Source organism: Pan troglodytes, chromosome 2 (genome assembly GCF_028858775.2).
Source record: "Pan troglodytes isolate AG18354 chromosome 2, NHGRI_mPanTro3-v2.0_pri, whole genome shotgun sequence".
Lineage (NCBI taxonomy): Eukaryota > Metazoa > Chordata > Mammalia > Primates > Hominidae > Pan > Pan troglodytes.
The window spans coordinates 93747474-93766779 of record NC_086015.1 but is presented as its reverse complement, the minus strand read 5'-3'; the positions used below and the strand labels follow the sequence as shown (position 1 = coordinate 93766779).

General features: G+C 32.9%; 1 protein-coding gene across 7 annotated transcripts in view; it reads right to left on the bottom strand.

Moving 5' to 3' along the window:
• The window catches only part of EPHA3 (EPH receptor A3), a 369016-nt gene that overhangs the window by 31507 nt on the left and 318203 nt on the right, over positions 1 to 19306 (bottom strand). For all 7 annotated transcript variants that reach the window (XM_516601.7, XM_009445906.4, XM_009445905.5 and 4 more), the window contains exons 12-13: positions 15337 to 15398; positions 13168 to 13377 (exon numbers count right to left, since the gene is read on the bottom strand). In XM_516601.7, coding sequence (XP_516601.4) covers positions 13168 to 13377; positions 15337 to 15398 — 272 coding nt within the window. The remainder of the gene's footprint in view (positions 1 to 13167; positions 13378 to 15336; positions 15399 to 19306) is intronic.

Sequence of the window (19306 nt, the reverse complement as noted above, 5' to 3'; positions counted from 1 at the left end):
AAAGATGCTACAAGGGAAAGCTCACTGTTAACTACAAAGTACAATTCAAATTTAGCAATTAATACTAAATCAGATAAAAATAAATTTTTAAAAATTATCTTATTCTATGGCAAGCAAATAATATCAAATTGCTCTGGCTTTAAAAATAAAAGAATAATAAACCAACATTGTACACATTTAATTTGAAGTAAAAAAAAATCAAACTACAGGTGAAATTTCAAACGAGCAAAATTATTATGGAATTTAAGAAAAGATAGATACATACATTCTCATAAACTCTTTAAATTCTTCATTGTAGTTTCAAACTCTTTATGTTCTACACTAGTAAAAGTAGTAGCAGTAGTGCCTGTCATATCAATTGCAACAAATAAAAATAGTAAACCCGAACCATTATTTCAAATCATAAGCTTATGAAAAACTGAATAGATTATAAAGCTGAAGATAAAGAGTATTAACTCACATGAAACTACGTTCTCCATAAACAATACACATTCACTACAGAGAGCAATTTTCTTGCTCTCTGTAGTATTATCTTGGTATTATCTTGGCAAATGTGCAGTGCAGGCATTCAACAGATGCTCACTGATCTTAACTGAATTCCCCCTGTGAGCATGCTATCTTCCCAAATACATGGTCTTTCTTTTTGGGAGGATTTTTTTCCTTTTTTCTGTAACTGGTAAAGTTCTTATCTGAACATCTTGGTCAAATGTAAACTCTTTGGGTGAACATTTAGGAGTCTTCCAGCGAGAGTTGGTCATTCCATCCTCTGTGATTCTTCTACTGCTTTATTATCTTGACTAATCTGGGATGTCCAGAGGAATAACCACCTGCCCCCCTTCACCACTGTATTCCCCCAGTTTAAAGTATGTCTTATTTTCTACCTCTGCTGTTTACAAAACTTTGTTGCTTGCAAAAAAGCACGTTGTTCTGTCAAGTGAGAATAATGATTTATTTTGTGGACCTGGAAAAGTAGATTTTACTAAAGATTTCTGATAATTTTGTGCATTTTAAAGGTGCAGTTCATTTTCAGTTGATAATGAGTTAAATCTAGTTTTTCATAATATATGTGAATGTGAATGAGCCAATATAAACATAATAGTTTATTTTCTTAAATCATACTGCTTTCTAATGTCCTCTTTTTTCTTATTCTACTATTTAATAGTGTTGTTACATTAATACATTTTAAGAACTCCACAATGATAGTTAGTATAAGATTCACTGAGCATCAACTTTTTTAGAGTATCTGTAGAATTACAAAAATATGTCACAGGATATTGTATGGATTATGTGTTTTAGAGTTTGTAGAATGCTATAAAGATTTTCATTTGACTCCATAAACAATACACATTCTACATCAACTGCTTCAATATTAATGTTGTAGCTACTTCACCAACCTAAAAATACAATTAATTAAAAAATAATTTTAGTCTACACACATGGACATTACCCCTTTGTAGAATGAGGCTAAGTAAAATGTTAAAACATTAAAAAAATTACACAAGGGTAAGACTTATATACTGACTAAAATATCAGATATATTTATCTTCTAGAGATATACATCTATGTATGATTTTACTCCATGATGTCTTAATAAAATGAAAATAGAACATCACAACTAAAGTGGCTATGTTTGAAATGTAGAGCCTGGGGTGGAGGGTGGTAAGTAATTTAAGTGTTTAATTGAAACCAAATGAAAATAAAATTTTAACAGGCACACAAGACTTATGATTTGTTGCATTATGTTTGTGATAGCTTGAAGTTCCACATTCTAGGAGGCCTGATAACAGATGGCTAGTCTGTTGCACATTTTTTCACAAATGGTGTAGTCTATATTGTCCCATGCAACTTGCAGTCCAATATGGACAGGAAAAAATAGAAAGTACCTGAGAGAAACATTTGATCCCCACTCCCATTCTTTGCACATGATGGGAAGCTTGTAGGCAAGGTTTCTCTAGAAGGGCACTGTTGACCTTTCACCCCAGATCATTCTTTGCTGTGACGGCTGTCCTGTGCGTTGTAGGATATCTAGCAGCACTTCTGCCACTGTCATCTAGATTACATTAGCATCTCCCCAGTTGTGACAGCCAAAAATGCCTCTAGACAATACCAAGTATCTTCTGGGGAACAAAATCATCCCCATTTGAGAACTACTGCTTTAAATGTTGTACAATCATCAGGGGAAAGTAATCCACATGAGGTCTACAAATTATGTGGGATTTTATATTGACTAAGTGAAATCAACTTTCTAGGGATATTTTATACCCCTGTCACAGGCTATACCTTTACTAATAGAAAAACAGGGGTCAAGTTCACCAGAGCCAATCTCCTAATACTTGGGTTTTGATGATGTAATAATATCCCTTCTGGAATTTTTTTATGTTTTATTTTATTTTCTCCTTTCTTCTTTTTCCCTATCTTCCTTCCTTTTCTTTTTCTTTTTTAGGATAACTTCCTGTTAATTTAAGTTTGCTAGTAAAACTTCAATTAACTTTATAAATTAAGCATCAATTTTTTTATTAAATGGAGGTATAAGTAACCAAGCATTTTAGTAAGATACAAGTGCTTGCTCCAACAGCAAACTCTGTCTACAGCTACAAAAACATAAACATTATTGGCATAGAGAGACATGAATAAGAGTCCTTGAGGGCCCAATTTGGTTCTGAAATATGGTTAAAAGAAGAAGCTGGGGCAATAAATTTTAATTGAGTCACATTTTACAATAAGACTTGCTGCATTTAAGCTGAGGATCTGTATTTCTGAGACTATCAAACTAAAATAAATTGAATATATAGGAGTCTAAGTTTCCTACAAGTAATTCATCACAGAGCGTATGCATATTTCTGTTCTTGATTGTGACCACAAAAATTCCTCTTCCCTTCTCACCTCCCACATCAACAAATTCAAGCTCATATTGCATGAGTATTATTTTTTTCTGGTTTAGAAATTGCTTTCCCAGCTTATATATGTGAAGGACATTTTTAAAATGTAGATGCTTTAGAGGGATGTGCCACACTAGGCATTCAGAATATTATAAAAGCTCAGCTAGTCACTATAAAAATCATTTATGAAGATGTGTTTTTTAACCATATTTAAACATTTAAAATGAAGCATTTACTTTTACTGGTCTCTATATCCTAATGTAAGCTCCCAAGATATATTTATGTATTTCAGAAAAGCTTCCAATTGCTTGGAGCAAGCCCAGAATCATAGCATATGGAGTGTATCTAAAACCTCAATTTCAGAAAGACCTCCAATTCAAACTTAACAGAATCAGAAGCTAATGTTTGCTCCTTACATCTCCAGTGCCAAACCTTCAGCCAGTTCCTCCAAGTGCTGACTTCTCATCTATGTATAGCTAAATAACTGGAGGTACAGGGTAAGGTTAGTCATTTGCTCCATTTGGATTCTGAAGTTTAATAAGAATCAGGAGTCTTGGTTTCTGGGCTCAGTTTTGACCCTCCTGTTTAATTTTAGCCAAGTGTCTTAACCTCTCTGCACAGCTGTCTTGTCATTCAAAATCAGGGTCATGGACTATATAAAATTTGACTTTACATTCAGTTTTATCTAACAGCTTAACAGCTTTGCTGACTTATGAACCATAGCTCTTTGAACTTTCTATCTTAAACCTACATGATTATCAAGGATGCTGACATTTTCAATGTTAATTATTTTGGACTCTTAAAGAAAGACTAACTTTGGAATAAATTGCATATCCACATGGGTGTCACCTCGATTTATGTCTATAGAGTTTTACAGAAAAGGTAAAGGAGATGAATAAAGTGCTACAGGTAAAGATGCTAGTGATTCTCTGGAAAAAGGCACTACATAACTGCTAAACTCCACTCCAGGATTAGTTGAGAGTCTAAAACCTTGTCCACTTTGCCTAGATACAGCAGTTAGATGAGGAATCACATGGTAACCCTGTTCTTGAAAGATTCTGCAATTCAGTTCCCTAAGCTCGATGAATTTAGACAGTTCAATGAGACATGCATTTTTCAGGAGCTTAACTGAAGTCAGCTCATGCGGTATGGGTTACGGGGCTTCAAGTTCTGATTTCTAAAGAGAAGGAGTGTAATTGCTGAAATTTCTGGGTATTGAGGCATAATATCACATAGCTGCCAAATGTTTCTGTAATTATATGTACAAATCTCTGCCTGCCAATTTAGGAAAGGTTTGCTGGTTATAGTTCACATTTCCTGTTTTTGAGCTTTGTCAGGTCATATTTAGAGTGACAAAGGACTTTGGAGAGTTTATCTGAGTAAACCCAAGTAATTGAGTATTTAACCTGGAGGGAAATATTAGCTTCTCAGGTTGAAAGTGGAACTATAGAGATAAATTATTTGGCTAAAAGATTTAGCATCTATGTATTGTCAAGGACTAAAATTCATTCACTGCAGACAACAAGGTGAAGGGTGATCCAAGAAGGCTCCCAAAGGAAGCATCTAGTCTTATCCCCAGCAGTTCAAATCTCAGCGCCACTGAGAAAATAGTTTCAGCAAATGTTGATTGCCACAAGAGATCAGAGATAAATGATCCTTTAGGTAGCAAAACCTCATTCTTCGAACTTTTGAGATCTTTCAACATCATGTGAAATGATTAAGCATTTCTTGAAATACAGGAAAATCTCCATATTCCAAATTATTATAATGGCTATCCAGGAAATAAAAAACAAACTCATAATGCTTATGTTACTTTCGGACTCTCATGAAACAGTGTAAAAACTAAGTAATCTGATGTATGATATCTATCTTCTACAAAAATAATGCAAAAATCGGGGAGTAAGTCTATATACATACATATATGTGTGTGTGTGTGTGTGTGTGTGTGTGCCTTAATATGAGTCTGGCTTTTTTAAAAGTTCAATGAGGTTTTAAATGTCAAATTTTGTATTTTTTATATATATTCAATCTCCAGTTTTTAAAATCTCTAATTTTTAAAAGTTATAGTGATTCATTTCAAAGTCTGAAATTGTAGCACTCTGAACACAATTTTTTGAAGAAGCGATGGTATATTAGTAGAAACGTAGCAGGGGATACTGACAATTTGCAATTGAAATGATAGAAATAATACTAAATTCATTCTAATAATTGTTTTGAGATAAAATCTCACTCTGTTGCCCCAGCCTAAAGTGCAATGGCGTAATCAAGGCTCACTGCAGCCCTGACCTCCTGGGCTCAAGTGACCCTCCCACGTCAGCCTCCTGAGTAGCTGGGACTAAAGTCATGCATCACCAATAGAAAAAGAGGACTAGTTACTATTAGCTTGACATTTAGTCTGAGTTAAATAATTAATCTAATGACTTAAATTGTCTTCCTGCAAGGTGGGCCTCTTGGAATCAGTGCAGTTATTAAAATTATTCTATTCAATTGAAAATTAGTGAAAGCAAAATTAATGTTTCTTTAGCCTCAGTATTTGCTCCTTCATTCAAACCCATTTTCTGCTCTAGTGTCATTTTACCAATTTCTCTGACGATCCTATATAAAATTGCATTCTCCACAGACTGTCTGCATTCCTCATTTTACTTTTCTGCCTTTACTTGTGTGCTCCTGTGTTCCACTTCACAATTATAGTTGTAATTTTTCACCACATAAACCTGGATAGTTGTTTTTTACATGTTTAAATGTTCATGCTACTCATCTCTCTGAAATGGATGGGTAGAAAGTACTAGACTTTTCATTAAGTTTCGATTCAACATTAATTATTAAAATCACTGAACCTTTGAGAGTTTTCTAGTTATTGAATAAGTGGCTGTATTTTCTGATGCTACATGCAGGCATATTCATATTGATCATAAGGGGAGGCAATAAATTCATAGCTGACTTTTTTTGGTTCACAGTTTAAAATACTTTTACTATATGAAGGACACAAATTAGATATTTTGTTATTACCTTTTTCATTTAGGTATAAATGACATGTGACATATATTACTTATCAAATTAATATGTGTCTTTTGTATTATACCAATTTTGATAAGCATGGTTTTTTTGGTTCTTGAAAATGTTACAGAACAAAGGCTCCTGTTTTCTGTTATTTATGTTCTTAGATTGGAGTTATCTGAAAGGAAATATTTAACCTCTTAGCTTTTAACCACTTGCTTAGCCACTTTTCTTTTTTTGCCTTATCCTTAAAATGAAATCAAACAGGCCGGGCATGGTGGCTCACGCCTGTAATCCCAGAACTTTGGGAGGCCGAGGATGGCGGATCACGAGGTCAGGAGATCGAGACCATCCTGGCTAACATGGTGAAACCCTGTCTCTACTAAAAATACAAAAAAATTTAGCCGGGTGTAGTGATGGGACCCTGTGGTCCCAGCTACTCCGGAGGCTGAGGCAGGAGAATGGCGTGAACCCGGGAGGCAGAGCTTGCAGTGAGCCGAGATCCCACCACTGCACTCCAGCCTGGGTGACAGAGTGAGATTCCATCTCAAAAAAACAAAACAAAACAAAACAAAAAAACAAAAATGAAATCAAACAAAACAAAGTTGTACTAGAATATATCTGGCATCAATATGGCAGAGTCACAGATCTAAAAAGCCAAATAAATTATTATGTAAAATAAAATGTTCTAACAAAATCTAGTTAGTATTTACTAAGTAGGCAACTTCAGAATAGAAATGAAAAGAAAAAAATCTAATAATGGAGAATATAGCCAAGGACAATTCAATTTGTTTTCTCAAATTTTCCAACTCAGTTTATGTGGTAATTATGCTCCCAAAATGAACTTAAGGACATAGGAAGAATTGAAGTGCATCTAAATAAGATAAAAGTCTGTACTTTCAGTAACTTGATCCTGTGTAAAACAGAAAATTAAACACTACCATTTTGGAATTTTGGATTCCATGTATTTCAACATATGAATAAAGAAATATTCATCTATATAGATGCATGAATGCATATATACAAAAATATTAACCAGTTAAAAATAAAATTTCATAGAAGCAAAAATTGAAAAATCATTCAGTGGCAAACTGTTCTACAATAGTGTCATGATTCTGTTAGAATGAAGTAAATTAGTAGACCAGGGCAAAAATACAACAAACATGTTATAATTATACTTTCAAAGTCACATGATGAGAAACCAAAGGAAAGGAATTAATTTTTCTGTTTTTTTTTTTTTTTCAGACACAAAACTTCTTTGATGATTTAAATTTGTGGAGCTAAATGGTCTAATCATATCCATCCCAAATGAAATCCAGGGACTTTCAAGATGATTTGCAAACTTTGGTATGCAGCTGCAGTTCTGCTTTCAAGGCTACTTCTTTAAAATATATTATATCACATAAAACTATGCCATAATTTAGATTTATATCAGTGAATAATGACAAAAATATTCATTTATTTATTAAGGGACTTTTTTCCTAGTAAAGTATCTATAACAGTGGCTTTCAATCTGTCATCCAAGCATGTATGTGGGTTCCCAAGAGCATTTTAGGGGTCCACAAGATAGAAACTATTTTCATAGTAATACTGAAACTTCATAGCCTTACTCATTCTGAACACCCCATGAGGGTACAGTGGAGTTTTACAGGATGCATAATAACATTGTATAATGGAAAATATCAACATTTGCAATTTCTGCGTAACACAGCAGTAAGAAATGAGAAGAAATAACAACAAGTGAGTATTGGGGAAAAAAATCTGATTCCTTACACAATATCCTTATGTAAAAGAGAAAATAAACATAAAAATGTATAGTACTATCTTAGCTGACCCTTTCATATCAGGCATGCTATCAAGAACATAAGGAAGGAAAGCTTGTGATACACCTAAGACAGTATAGAACACAGTGTGAGAAAATATCTTTGAGTGTCTGATAAATTAAGTTTTGAGCTTAGGTGTTTCCTCAACTCCTCAAATACGCTTCAAAGTTTAAGAAGTTTTAAATACATAATTAGATTATATAATTTCTGTACATTCCTCTATCCTGCCTGTCACTCACAGAGATGTTTTAAAACAAGAGTGACAGACATTCTATGTTCAGTATTCTTTTCCACTGACATTGATTCAAATGTCCTCCATGACTCTTCAGTGCAACTATGCTCTACCTACAGGCAGTAACTTTCAGAGGAGCAACCAGGAAAGGGTCATTGCATTGAGGCACCAAATGTTAATCTCCAAATTGTAGAAACTTAAGACACTAGATGAACTGTGTTAAACGTTATTAATGTGACTGACTTTTTAATGCAGATTAACCAGGATCTGTTATCCAAAAGGAATGCCTCAGCAAATTGTTTTGAATGGTGAACTTGTTTTTCTGAAATAACAATAATCAGAGCACACTGAATCAAATAAACAAGACAGATGTCTAAGCTGGGTATACTGCTTTGGGTTGACAAACAGACAATATATACACAAAAATGTAATAGTATTTTTTCTTTTTCTTTTCTTCTTCCTTTTAAATTTATTATTATTTATTTATTTTTTGAAAAAGGGTCCTGCTCCATCCCCAGGCTTTAGCTCACTGCAGCTTCAACCTCCTGGACTCAAGTGATCTTTCCACCTCAGCCTCCTGAGTAGTTGGGACCACAGGTGAGTGTCTCCATGCCTAATATATGTTTTTATTTTTATTTATTAATTATTATTATTATTGAGATGGATTCTCACTCTGTCCCCCAGGCTACAGTGCAATGGCACAATCTCCATTCGCTGCAACCTCTGCCTCCCAGGTTCAAGCAGTTCTTATGCCTCAGCCTCCCAAGTAGCTGGGATTACAGGCACACGCCACCACACCCAGCTAATTTTTGTATTTTTAGTAGACACAGGGTTTCACCATGTTGGCCAGGCTGGTCTTGAGCTTCTGACCTCAGGTGATCTGCCTGCTTTAGCCTCTCAAAGTGCTGGGATTACAGGCATGAGCCACCGCACCTGTCCTATATTATTTTAATATATATATACACATATATATAGTATTTATATATAACATATATAATTTATTTATATATAAATATAGACGTAGTATTTATATATAAAATTATATATACTATATATAGTATATATATGCTTTATATAGTTATAGCATTTATATAGATATAGCATTTATATATAAAAGTGTATACTATATATTATTTATATATATAAATATATATATTTTTTATATATTTTTTTTAACAGAGATGAAGTCTTGCTATGTTGCCCAGGCTGGTCTCAAACTCCTGAGCTTAAGAGGTCCTCCTGCCTTGGCCTCTCGAAGTGTCAAGATTATAGGCGTGAGCCACCCCACTCTGCTTATCGAGACCAGATTTTATCTTAGTCAAGCCTATATCCCAAAATACTACCTGCTTAAAAATGTTTGATTCATGCATCAGTTATAATTTAGCTTTAAATATAATTCCAAAAGAGAAATTCCCAAAACATTTTATACTCCAGCATTCCTGGAGTAAGTATACATTTATTTCCAAAAGGAAAACTTAGAATGCTGCCTCATTTAGCTGTTTGGTATATTTGTTTTTTTAAAAAAATTGAAGTCTTATTACTTCATAACCATACCTCATATTTAGAGTAAACTATAAACTTATTGTACTCAATAAGGCCTATTATGGGAGATTAAATTAATGATGTTTAAATTACTCTAGAAACGCACATGCAAATTACAGCTTCTCGGAAGAAAGCCAGGACTCCCATGGATATTTTGAGGGAGTTCCAAGAAAATACAAAGATGAACCCTGAAGAACTCGAAACAGCTATTTATTGGTGGTGAATGAGCCTATTTGTTCAGTGTGTTTTTAAGAATCTTCAGTGACTGAAACAGAAATGCAAAGAGCCTGTTGTACTTTTATTTCAGAAATGTTAAAGAGCAATTTCCATACGACACTTTTCTTCTAACACTAAAGAGGCCCTGACAAAACAACAATCAGTGTAAAGGAAACATTTAGAGTTAACCCCCTGTGTTCTCCAGAGTATGAATCATCTAAAGTTGGACAAATTTTTCCAATTCCTGCCAGAGAAATTATTCTTTTGCGTATCCTGGCAATCAAGCCTACTTATGGGGACAGAGATGCTCTCACATAATAATTTAATATGGGGCTGGGAACAGTGGCTCACGCCTGTAATCCCAGCACTTTCGGAGGCTGAGGCAGGTGGATCACCTGAGATCAGCAGTTTGAGACTAGACTGGCCAACATGGAGTAACCCCGTCTGTACTAAAAATACAAAAATTAGCCAGGCGTGGTGGCAAGCCACTGTTATCCAAACTACTTGTGAGGCTGAGGCATGACAGTTGCTTGAATCTGGGAGGCGGAGGTTGCAGTGAACCGGGACTGTGCCACTGCACTCCAGCATGGGAGACAACGTGAGGCTCTGTCTCAAAAATAAATAAATAAATAAATAAATAATCTAATATGGCATAGAAATTAGAACCTGACTGAATAACCAGAAATTTAACATTTCAAATAATTTTTTTTATCAAATAGCTTTTATTTAACCTAAAAGTATTTTTCTGGCATAATATGATTGTTGTAACACGGACAATATAAGTAAGCATGATACTTTTCATGGACTGTTAGAAGTACTTATGTCATGACAGGTTAAGAGGGATAGCCTTAGAAAAAGAGTAGAAGTGAGTAGAATGAAATACATTCCCTAAGACTGTAAGTATCACTTGCTGCATATACTGTCTACTGAATTGGTAGCTTACTTATTAAAATGATGCTTTGTGGCTGACTAATTTTTCTGGTGATCAGAGAAGGAGAACTAAAAAGCACTGTTGAGGTATTGATCCCATGTTTTGCAATTTCATCATGTTCAGAGCTATATAATTGTAGTCACTTGTAAATTTAATTCAACTAGCTACAAGATAAGAAATTTGTCTTAATTTGTCATGCTCTTATCCATTTGAATTGTGTTTGTTAAGAACAACATTTTTATGTAGGACACATTTTAAGTGTCTAAGGACTTTTTTAAAAATACTCAGATTTAAAAAAAAATTTAGATTCATGAACAAAGTAAATGCACTACAGAGTATATTTGAAAATTGGAAAAACAAAAAGGGTTTATTATTAAAAGCCATTGGGAGAGTCCTAGCTCCTATATCAATGCATCTAGAAATATCCCAACAGCATTGGGCCATTATTATTCAGTGGTTCTATTATTGCGGCTTTACTTGTGGATGAAATGCTATCTGGCATATTAGGTTCTTTATTATAGCATCATATGCATGCCATGTGACAATTTTGATTATTGGAGTTCTCGAGTGATTTGCAAATAGGATGAGTTTTTTTTTTTTTTTTTTAAATCAGGAATAAACTTTTAAAATTAGATAATAAGAAACAGCAGAAGACTACCATCTTTGGATCCACCTATTCTCTTAGCTGATGAGAATATGGAGAAAGATACTGCCATTAGGAGAGAAAATTGATAACAAACTACAGCAAAGACAATTGGGCAATATATATGCCAAAAATTCTCACATACATGCATATGTTTTGATCCTGTAATGTTAATTCTATAGAAGTATCCCAAGGAGGTAATCATGGACAGACACAAAATAGATATCATGACATCAAAGTATCATTCATAATATGAAAATATTGTAATTCTGCCCAATTAATAGTGCTTTAATTAAATTATGTACATGAATAGAGTATTAGACATTATTGAATATTGTAAAAATATTTAATCATCTGGAAACTTATGTATTTTATATTTTTAAGTTAAAACAGGGCAGATAACAAAATGGCATTGATTTACACATAAATAAAGTGCTGAAGTTATCGGTATGTTGAAATCATTTTATATATCAGTATATAAAGTATAATCCCATTTTTGTAACTTTATGCCAAAAGAGGAGTTATTTATTTGTGAAAATTTATTTTAAAAAATCGAAAGGCTAAATTTAAAATGCGAATAATTATGTTTGTGTAGTATTAATAGTAATGATTATTAGACATTTACTTGTTTTTTATCTATATTTTCTAAATTTCTACCGTGGAAATAATTTTCTTTAAAGAAAAACTTAAAAATTAGCTGGGGCTGGTGGTCCATGCCTGTAATCCCAGCTACTCAGCAGGCTGAGGAGGGAGGATCACTTGAGCCCGGGAGAATCACTTGAGGCCAGGAGTTTGAGGCTGCTACAATGAGTCGTAATTGTGCCACTGCACTCCAGCCTGGGTGACAGAGTGAGACCCTGTCTAAAAAACAAAAAACAAACACAAAACAAAACAACAACAGAAAAGCTCACAAAAAATTCAAATGCATTTTGAATTAAATGGATGCAAATTAAAACATATACATTCAATTTATCCTAACTGATAATAGTAAAATTAATGATAATACCTAGTTTTATCAAGAGTGTAGTAAAGTTGCTTTTAAAATATTCACGTAATCTTTGACACAAAACATTCATTTTTAGGAATGTATCATTAGAAAATCATGAGGCTCATAACAATTATGAATGCAGGCAGATCACATTCATTGGTATAAAATATGGAAAAATTAAATATAATAATGATTTGCTCACTAATTAGGGTTTGCTTTAAAAAAGATACAACAATATAGAATACAGCAACCTACTACACGTAAAAATTTAAAGATTATTTATTGACAATGAAATATATTCAAGAAGTGTATTGGTAAGGAGAGAAATGGCATACAATTGCATTATGAATAATTATATTTAAATAATATATTCATGAACAAGTTTGTACATATGAGTATGAAGAAAAATTTGCAAGAATTGACTCACAATCTTATAAATGTTGTCTGTGGATGGCACAATTATGGACAACTTTTCTTTACAGGTCTGTTTTGACATTTTTACAGTATAAATAGGTGTTACTTATTAAAAAATTGATTTGAAAGTGCTTTAAAATGATATGTACTGGGATAAGGTCCTTATAATTTATCCAATCTGCTAGCTCAGGGTGACTCAACCATGGTGAAAAGATGGGTACATTTAAAAATATCAAGATTTGAGGAATGTGAGAATCTTGCTGCTTTTGGTGGGGAACATTAAACTGAGGTATAGAATTTCAGAGTTAAAATCATTAAATGTTAAACAGTGACCATCTATTTACCCAGAATAAATAATAATATTTTAATTTTAAGATATGTTTTCTATTGTGGAAAGCATAATTGACAACACATTTTGGGTCATGATTTCTATTTATTTACAAATCAACATGATACAAGATGGAAAACAATGATAAAAAAGGAGAAAATCTAAGTTACTCACTCTTGTTGTATAAGCAGCTTCTGGGTCATCCTCCAGGACACGCGAAAGTCCAAAATCAGAAACCTTACACACCAAGTTACTGTTGATCAAGATGTTCCGAGCAGCAAGGTCTCGGTGAACATAGCCCATATCTGACAGGTACTTCATGCCAGATGCTATCCCTCGAAGCATCCCCACTAGCTGAATGACAGTAAACTGGGCATCGTGTTTCTGGGAAGCATTTCAAATGTACAATTAAGATATGTTCCTATTTCTTAAAGATGTATCTTTATTGGTTAAAATCTCACATATTGAATTTTGTAACAAGACTGACTATACACACTTTAGTCCTAAGCACTCAAGACAAAGATATGTGGCAAATGGATACAAGGCTGAAACAAAATAACACACTGGCTATGTTATCAAATACTTTGTAACAGGAAGTATCTTAACGTTCTTTGACTTCAGTTTAAAAGCAAGGATTTTCCTGGTCCTTATGTGACAAAAAAATTAACTCCTCCTCAGACTCATTAAGGTTAAGAACAAAAATGTGAAATGAATCTTGTGGCTAGTTTAGGTTGATATTTATTTGTTTGATTGAATTTTCATTTCCCCTTCTTTGTTTCCTGATATTTTATGAATTGTTTCAAGTAAGGTGGATGCTACATTTTTAAACAATGTCATAAATAATTAGTTCATAATTAGTCAAAAATATTTATTGGATATTTGTTTTTCTACCCACCTCTGAATCGTAGTCACAAAATAGAAAGCAATAAGATAACTAAATCACATAATCCAGCTTCCAATCTAATTTAATCTTGGATTAAAATAGAAACATAAGGTTTAAAATGTATAGATAATGTATTAATATAAAATTCCATGTTTAATTATAAACAATAATTTTGAAAGAATATTTATCATAATATTTTAACTCACCTGATTTTGGAAATGTTTATTTTTGAAATAATGATTGTGAAAATAATTGCTATTAAAATTTTTATTTGGCTAATGGATTTTAATATAAAGCATATCCTTCCTCAGTCTTAGAAAATTTAAAATTTTCCTCCATGATTATGAATGATACTACATATTTTCTTTATCTATTTATCTATCTATCTTTCTGTCATCTGCCCATCTCAATTTATATAGCACCAAAAGCACCTTGAGGACAGGGCCTATGTCTTTTCTTATCGCCTGCAATGACTGGTAATTGGTATTGTCTTGAACTTCATGAAATTGTTGACCGTAACATTTGTTGAAATAGATGTAAATTTAATATATTCACTTTCTTATGGTGAAATATAGTATGTCAAAATATGGCCAGGTGCGGTGGCTCATGCCTGTAATCCTAGCAATTTGGGAGGCTGAGGAGGGTGGATCATCTGAGGTCAGGAGTTCTAAACCAGCCTGGCCAACATGGTGAAACCCCACCTCTACTAAAAATACAAAAACTAGCCAGGCATGATGGTGGGCGCCTGTAATCCCTGCTATTTGGAAGGCTGAGGCAGGAAAATCACTTGAACCCAGCAGGCAGGGATTGCAGTGAGCCAAGAGCACACCATTGCACTCCAGACTGGGCAACAAGAGTAAAACTCCATCTCAAAAAATATAGATGATAGATAGATAGATAGATAGATAGATAGATAGATAGATAGATGATAGATAAATGTATAAAGCTTCTCAATCTAAAAAATTAATGTACATATCTAACAGCAAAATGATATATCTAAATTAAAACTATGTATACTTTAGCATTATAGCACATGCTTATTTTCTGAGTAGACAGCAATATTTGGAAAGTAGATGGGCTGTCTTATATCAGACTGTGATTAAATAATTATATCAGACTGAGATTACTTAAAAAAGAGACTTTCTGTCTTACATCAGTGGGTTTTATTACTTGCTTTAGGATTCTTTTTTATTTTTATTTAACGAGTGTGAATCTTGGCAGTATAAAAAGAGTCTTTTGAAGAAGAACTCACAAATTTGTTTTAAAAATATAAACCATTAACATTTGAATGCTGCAAAAAAATATGCAATTTTACAGCCCTTCTCTGTCTATTTAGCCTCAGAAGATTTCAGTTTTACTTTAAACTTAGATTACTGAATTGCTTGGCACAATGTTGGAGGGTGTCTCTAATGTTTTCAGCAATTTATTCATATATATGTATGTGTGTGCATCTTACTTACACGTAGGAAACTATCCAAGGAACCATTCTCCATGTATTCTGTGACAATCATAACTGGCTTACCTAGATATACAGTAAATAATAAATAATAATCAGTACAGTTCAAGTATTATACAATGAACATATATAATATAGTTGGATTTACCTGATGATTAGAGAGATGTAAGAACTTTGCCTGTCTTCTAATTTTTAAAAATTTTAAAAAGCCCTAGGTTTCATTAGAAAATAAAACTTTAAAAACCACAAAAATTGGAGAAGATTGGTTTCCAGAACAAAGGCCCATGACCAATAGTATCTAAATTGGTTTGACAGGCCTTTCAAGTAAACAAAAAATATGCCCCTTTCCTCTCTTTAATTAAATTCTCACTTATCTTCAACACCAACTATTTCTGCCTCCAAGCCCAAGATAATGTTAGGAATTTAACATTTATTTATTCTTTCTATGGGTATTTATATGTGCTATATGTGCACACACACATATATACGTGTAGGGCACTGTGCTAGGTATTCTCTTTTGTGCTGCTTAGTGGGGAGCAAGTACATCAAAATTTCTGCCTTTATGGATTCTACACATGAGTTCTACAAAACAATTCAGAATAATAGTTATAATTATTTACAAAATTTGTTTAACACTTAAAAATTGTGAAATGAATGATATGTTTAAATGGAAAATAAAACTGAAATTAAAATTGCTATTGGCAGTAACTTGTAATAACCAGTTTGCAAATATGTAGCCTAAAATACCATGAAACCTTTAACCCAGTATTTTAATGTATTTAAATAGTACTTATTGTGAGCATGATGCTGGTGTAATTAATTTATATATTAACATACTAAGTATTATTATTTCCATTTTACACATGAGAAAACTGAGACACAGAGGCTAATTAACTTGCTGGGCATCATATATCTAACAAGTTATAAAGCTAAAAGTTGCAACCTGTGCACACTATGCTGTCACTTTCGGAAACTGATAATGAAGGAAAAATGTAACATATGAAGAAGCATCAGACACAAAGGTGCTAAGTATAGTGGATACATAGAGCTATGAATATAACAAATGTTCCACTACAGATAATGATTTAGTCAGTTATTGCATGTTAAAGCTATGGATGATTTTAAATTAAAATGATGACCTTAAGACTTAAGCACTTTAGACAATTGTTACAGCGTAATATTATACAAAGCTGAAAATATAATTCTATATACATTATGGTAACAATTAAGAAGATTATGTAAAACTAACATTTTAAAAAGAAAAATACCAAAAAAAGGATGCTTTGATATAAAAGAAATACTGGTAATTTTTTTTCATGATTAGAATTATGTAACATTGCATTAGGTACTTGACATTTGTTATATCGCTTAATCCTCACAGCTTACTTATGCTTTAGCAATATGCATTATTCCCATTTTACTGATTCCTACCCAGAAAACATTGTGGGTTTAAGCAACTTGTTGAGGTAATACAATTAGATAGCAGTCAAGAAAATTTTAAACAAGACTGTCTCTAATTTCAAAACCTATACATATTACCACACTGTAATTCCCTTACTTTGTTATTGTTATACTATTTTAGTTATAAGTCCAGCATTTTACAGGAAGGAAAATCACTCCTTTTCCAAGTCCAGAAGTCCTGAGTTGAGTATTAACCGAGTACTGCTGAAAACTCATGAGCAAATAACAGATTTTAAGCAAACATTAATGTACACATAACTGTATAACACAACTTTTCCTCCTATGTGTCTTATTTATCATGAGGTTAGTTTGCCATTCTGATGCTAGGAAATACCTTCCTTTTCTTGATTTTTTCCTTTCATGTGTAAAAAACTCTTTGATTTGTACATAATGTAAATTATGAGTTAGCATCATGAAGGTTACACTTTTACATTCAGTAATTTGAATATATTCCAGGAATTATGTCTTATTTATTAAGGAAAAATCTATTTAAATTCTATAGTTTTTGAGATAATTTTATACATGTTACAACCACTTGATACATTGATCTATTTTCCGTTAAGACACTGATTTATGTTTTTAAGGCTCCATATAACATCTATCTAGTTAATGTAGTAATATCTGAAAAGTTGCTTCAGTCAAAACCTTGAGCCCCCAGAATTTGCTTTATCAAAATTCCAACTAAACTTTGATTAAACAATATTCAAAAAGAAAGGGAAGATTCACCATTTCCTTGGAAACTTAGATCTCTCCTGAATTAGTATCAGTTCCCTAGAGACTGTTTGATTCTAGATGCCTGGCCTGAAATGAAATGAATGAATAAATGAATGAATGAATAAAATCCTGCATATGTGTACTTTCTATAAATCACCATCAGTTTCTGTCTTTCCTCCTTCATACAGTGCTGGGAGGAATGATATGTTACCAAAATTCAATGCACACTTCAAATGCAGTCACAGATATTTTGCCTCACACCACCAACTCTCAATATCATTGGACAGTTACTGCATTTTTATACTACTCAGACCTTTACTTATCACTCCTTTCCTTCTGGCTCCCAGTCTTATGACCATTTCTCATTAGCATGTCTAGTGGAATGTTTGGGAAGGGAAATAAAAGTAGCTGAAAAATCAAACCAGTCAATTAAGTCAAAGCCCCATGACCATTCAGAAATCACATCAGCGTGCATTTAACTCTAGAATTCAGGTAATTGTAAACACATCAGTTAAGATGGGCAAGTCTGAAAATGTGCTTTGCATTACGTTCAAAGATTCTGCAAATCAAATGTACAAAGAGTAAACAGAATCACAAATATTCTACCTTGGAAAACAGTATCTTGACTTAGGGTTTCCCTTGTGATTTTGATTATGGTAAATAGGGTTAAAGAAAAAGAGACTTCTGTAGTGGCGAGAACTAGTTCCAACATGCATTAAATGTGGTGGGAAATTATTATAAAATGCCAGCTCATCTGCACATTATGCCATGTATTTGTACTCAAGTTTGCATGTTCTTCCAGGTGTATTTTGATTTACAAATGACATGATCGTCTTCCTCCAGACAAAGTTTGTATCATTTGCGGCTCTCAGAAACCCCAAAACACATCTGGGTATACATACTAAACTCAATGAAAGTACTGTTCTATGACTTGCTGAAATGAAACCATCAAAAATGAGCAAAACAAAATTTGCAGTGGAGTTTTGCTTTTGTTCTCAAGTTGATTTATGAGTTTAGATAAAATGGTGATCTTTCACAATTGTAAAGTAAAGGGAAGCAAATCAGTCTGTTATAATCAGTTCCTTTTCCCAACTATCCCCAGTGGCTCGGAGCTATTACTAGTCATTGAATCGCCGCTTGATGACAGAAGAAATGTGATTCAAAATGTCTAAGAATTCCAGATTCAGCACCAGCTAGTTTAACACAACCTTCTCAATCACATTTCTTATAAAGAGTAGAATAATGTGAAATATATACACATACATACGCATATATATATATACATATATAAAGAGTCAGTCATAAAGATATTTTCTTTGAAATTTTCTAACAAACTTTGTTTTTCAGATTAAAATATTTTCATTCAAACATAAACTGTTTATCAGATATTGAAACATTATTAAATATTTACATTTAATGATTTCAAATGGAAATGCTATTAACTCCCTATTAACAACAGTCATTGGGTCTAACACTCTATGTCTTATTTTCAAAAGGATTAAACACACTCTAATGAGGGTATATTATAAAATCAAAACCTTTGACCTTAGCCGCTAGCAATCTATATAGTCAGTGTCAGGATGGAGGTAAAAAAAAAAAAAAAAACGGGAGATGGAAAGTTGAAAAAAATTGACAAAATTTGCCTATTTCCAGGAAAGAAGATTTGAATCATCTTTGATGAGAATAAAAAATGTATCATAGATTTTCACATATCATACCTAACTGATAACAATATTATAATGAATATTGAACTGAAATATTGAAATGAAATATTGAGCTGAGTTGGGTATTTTCTTTTG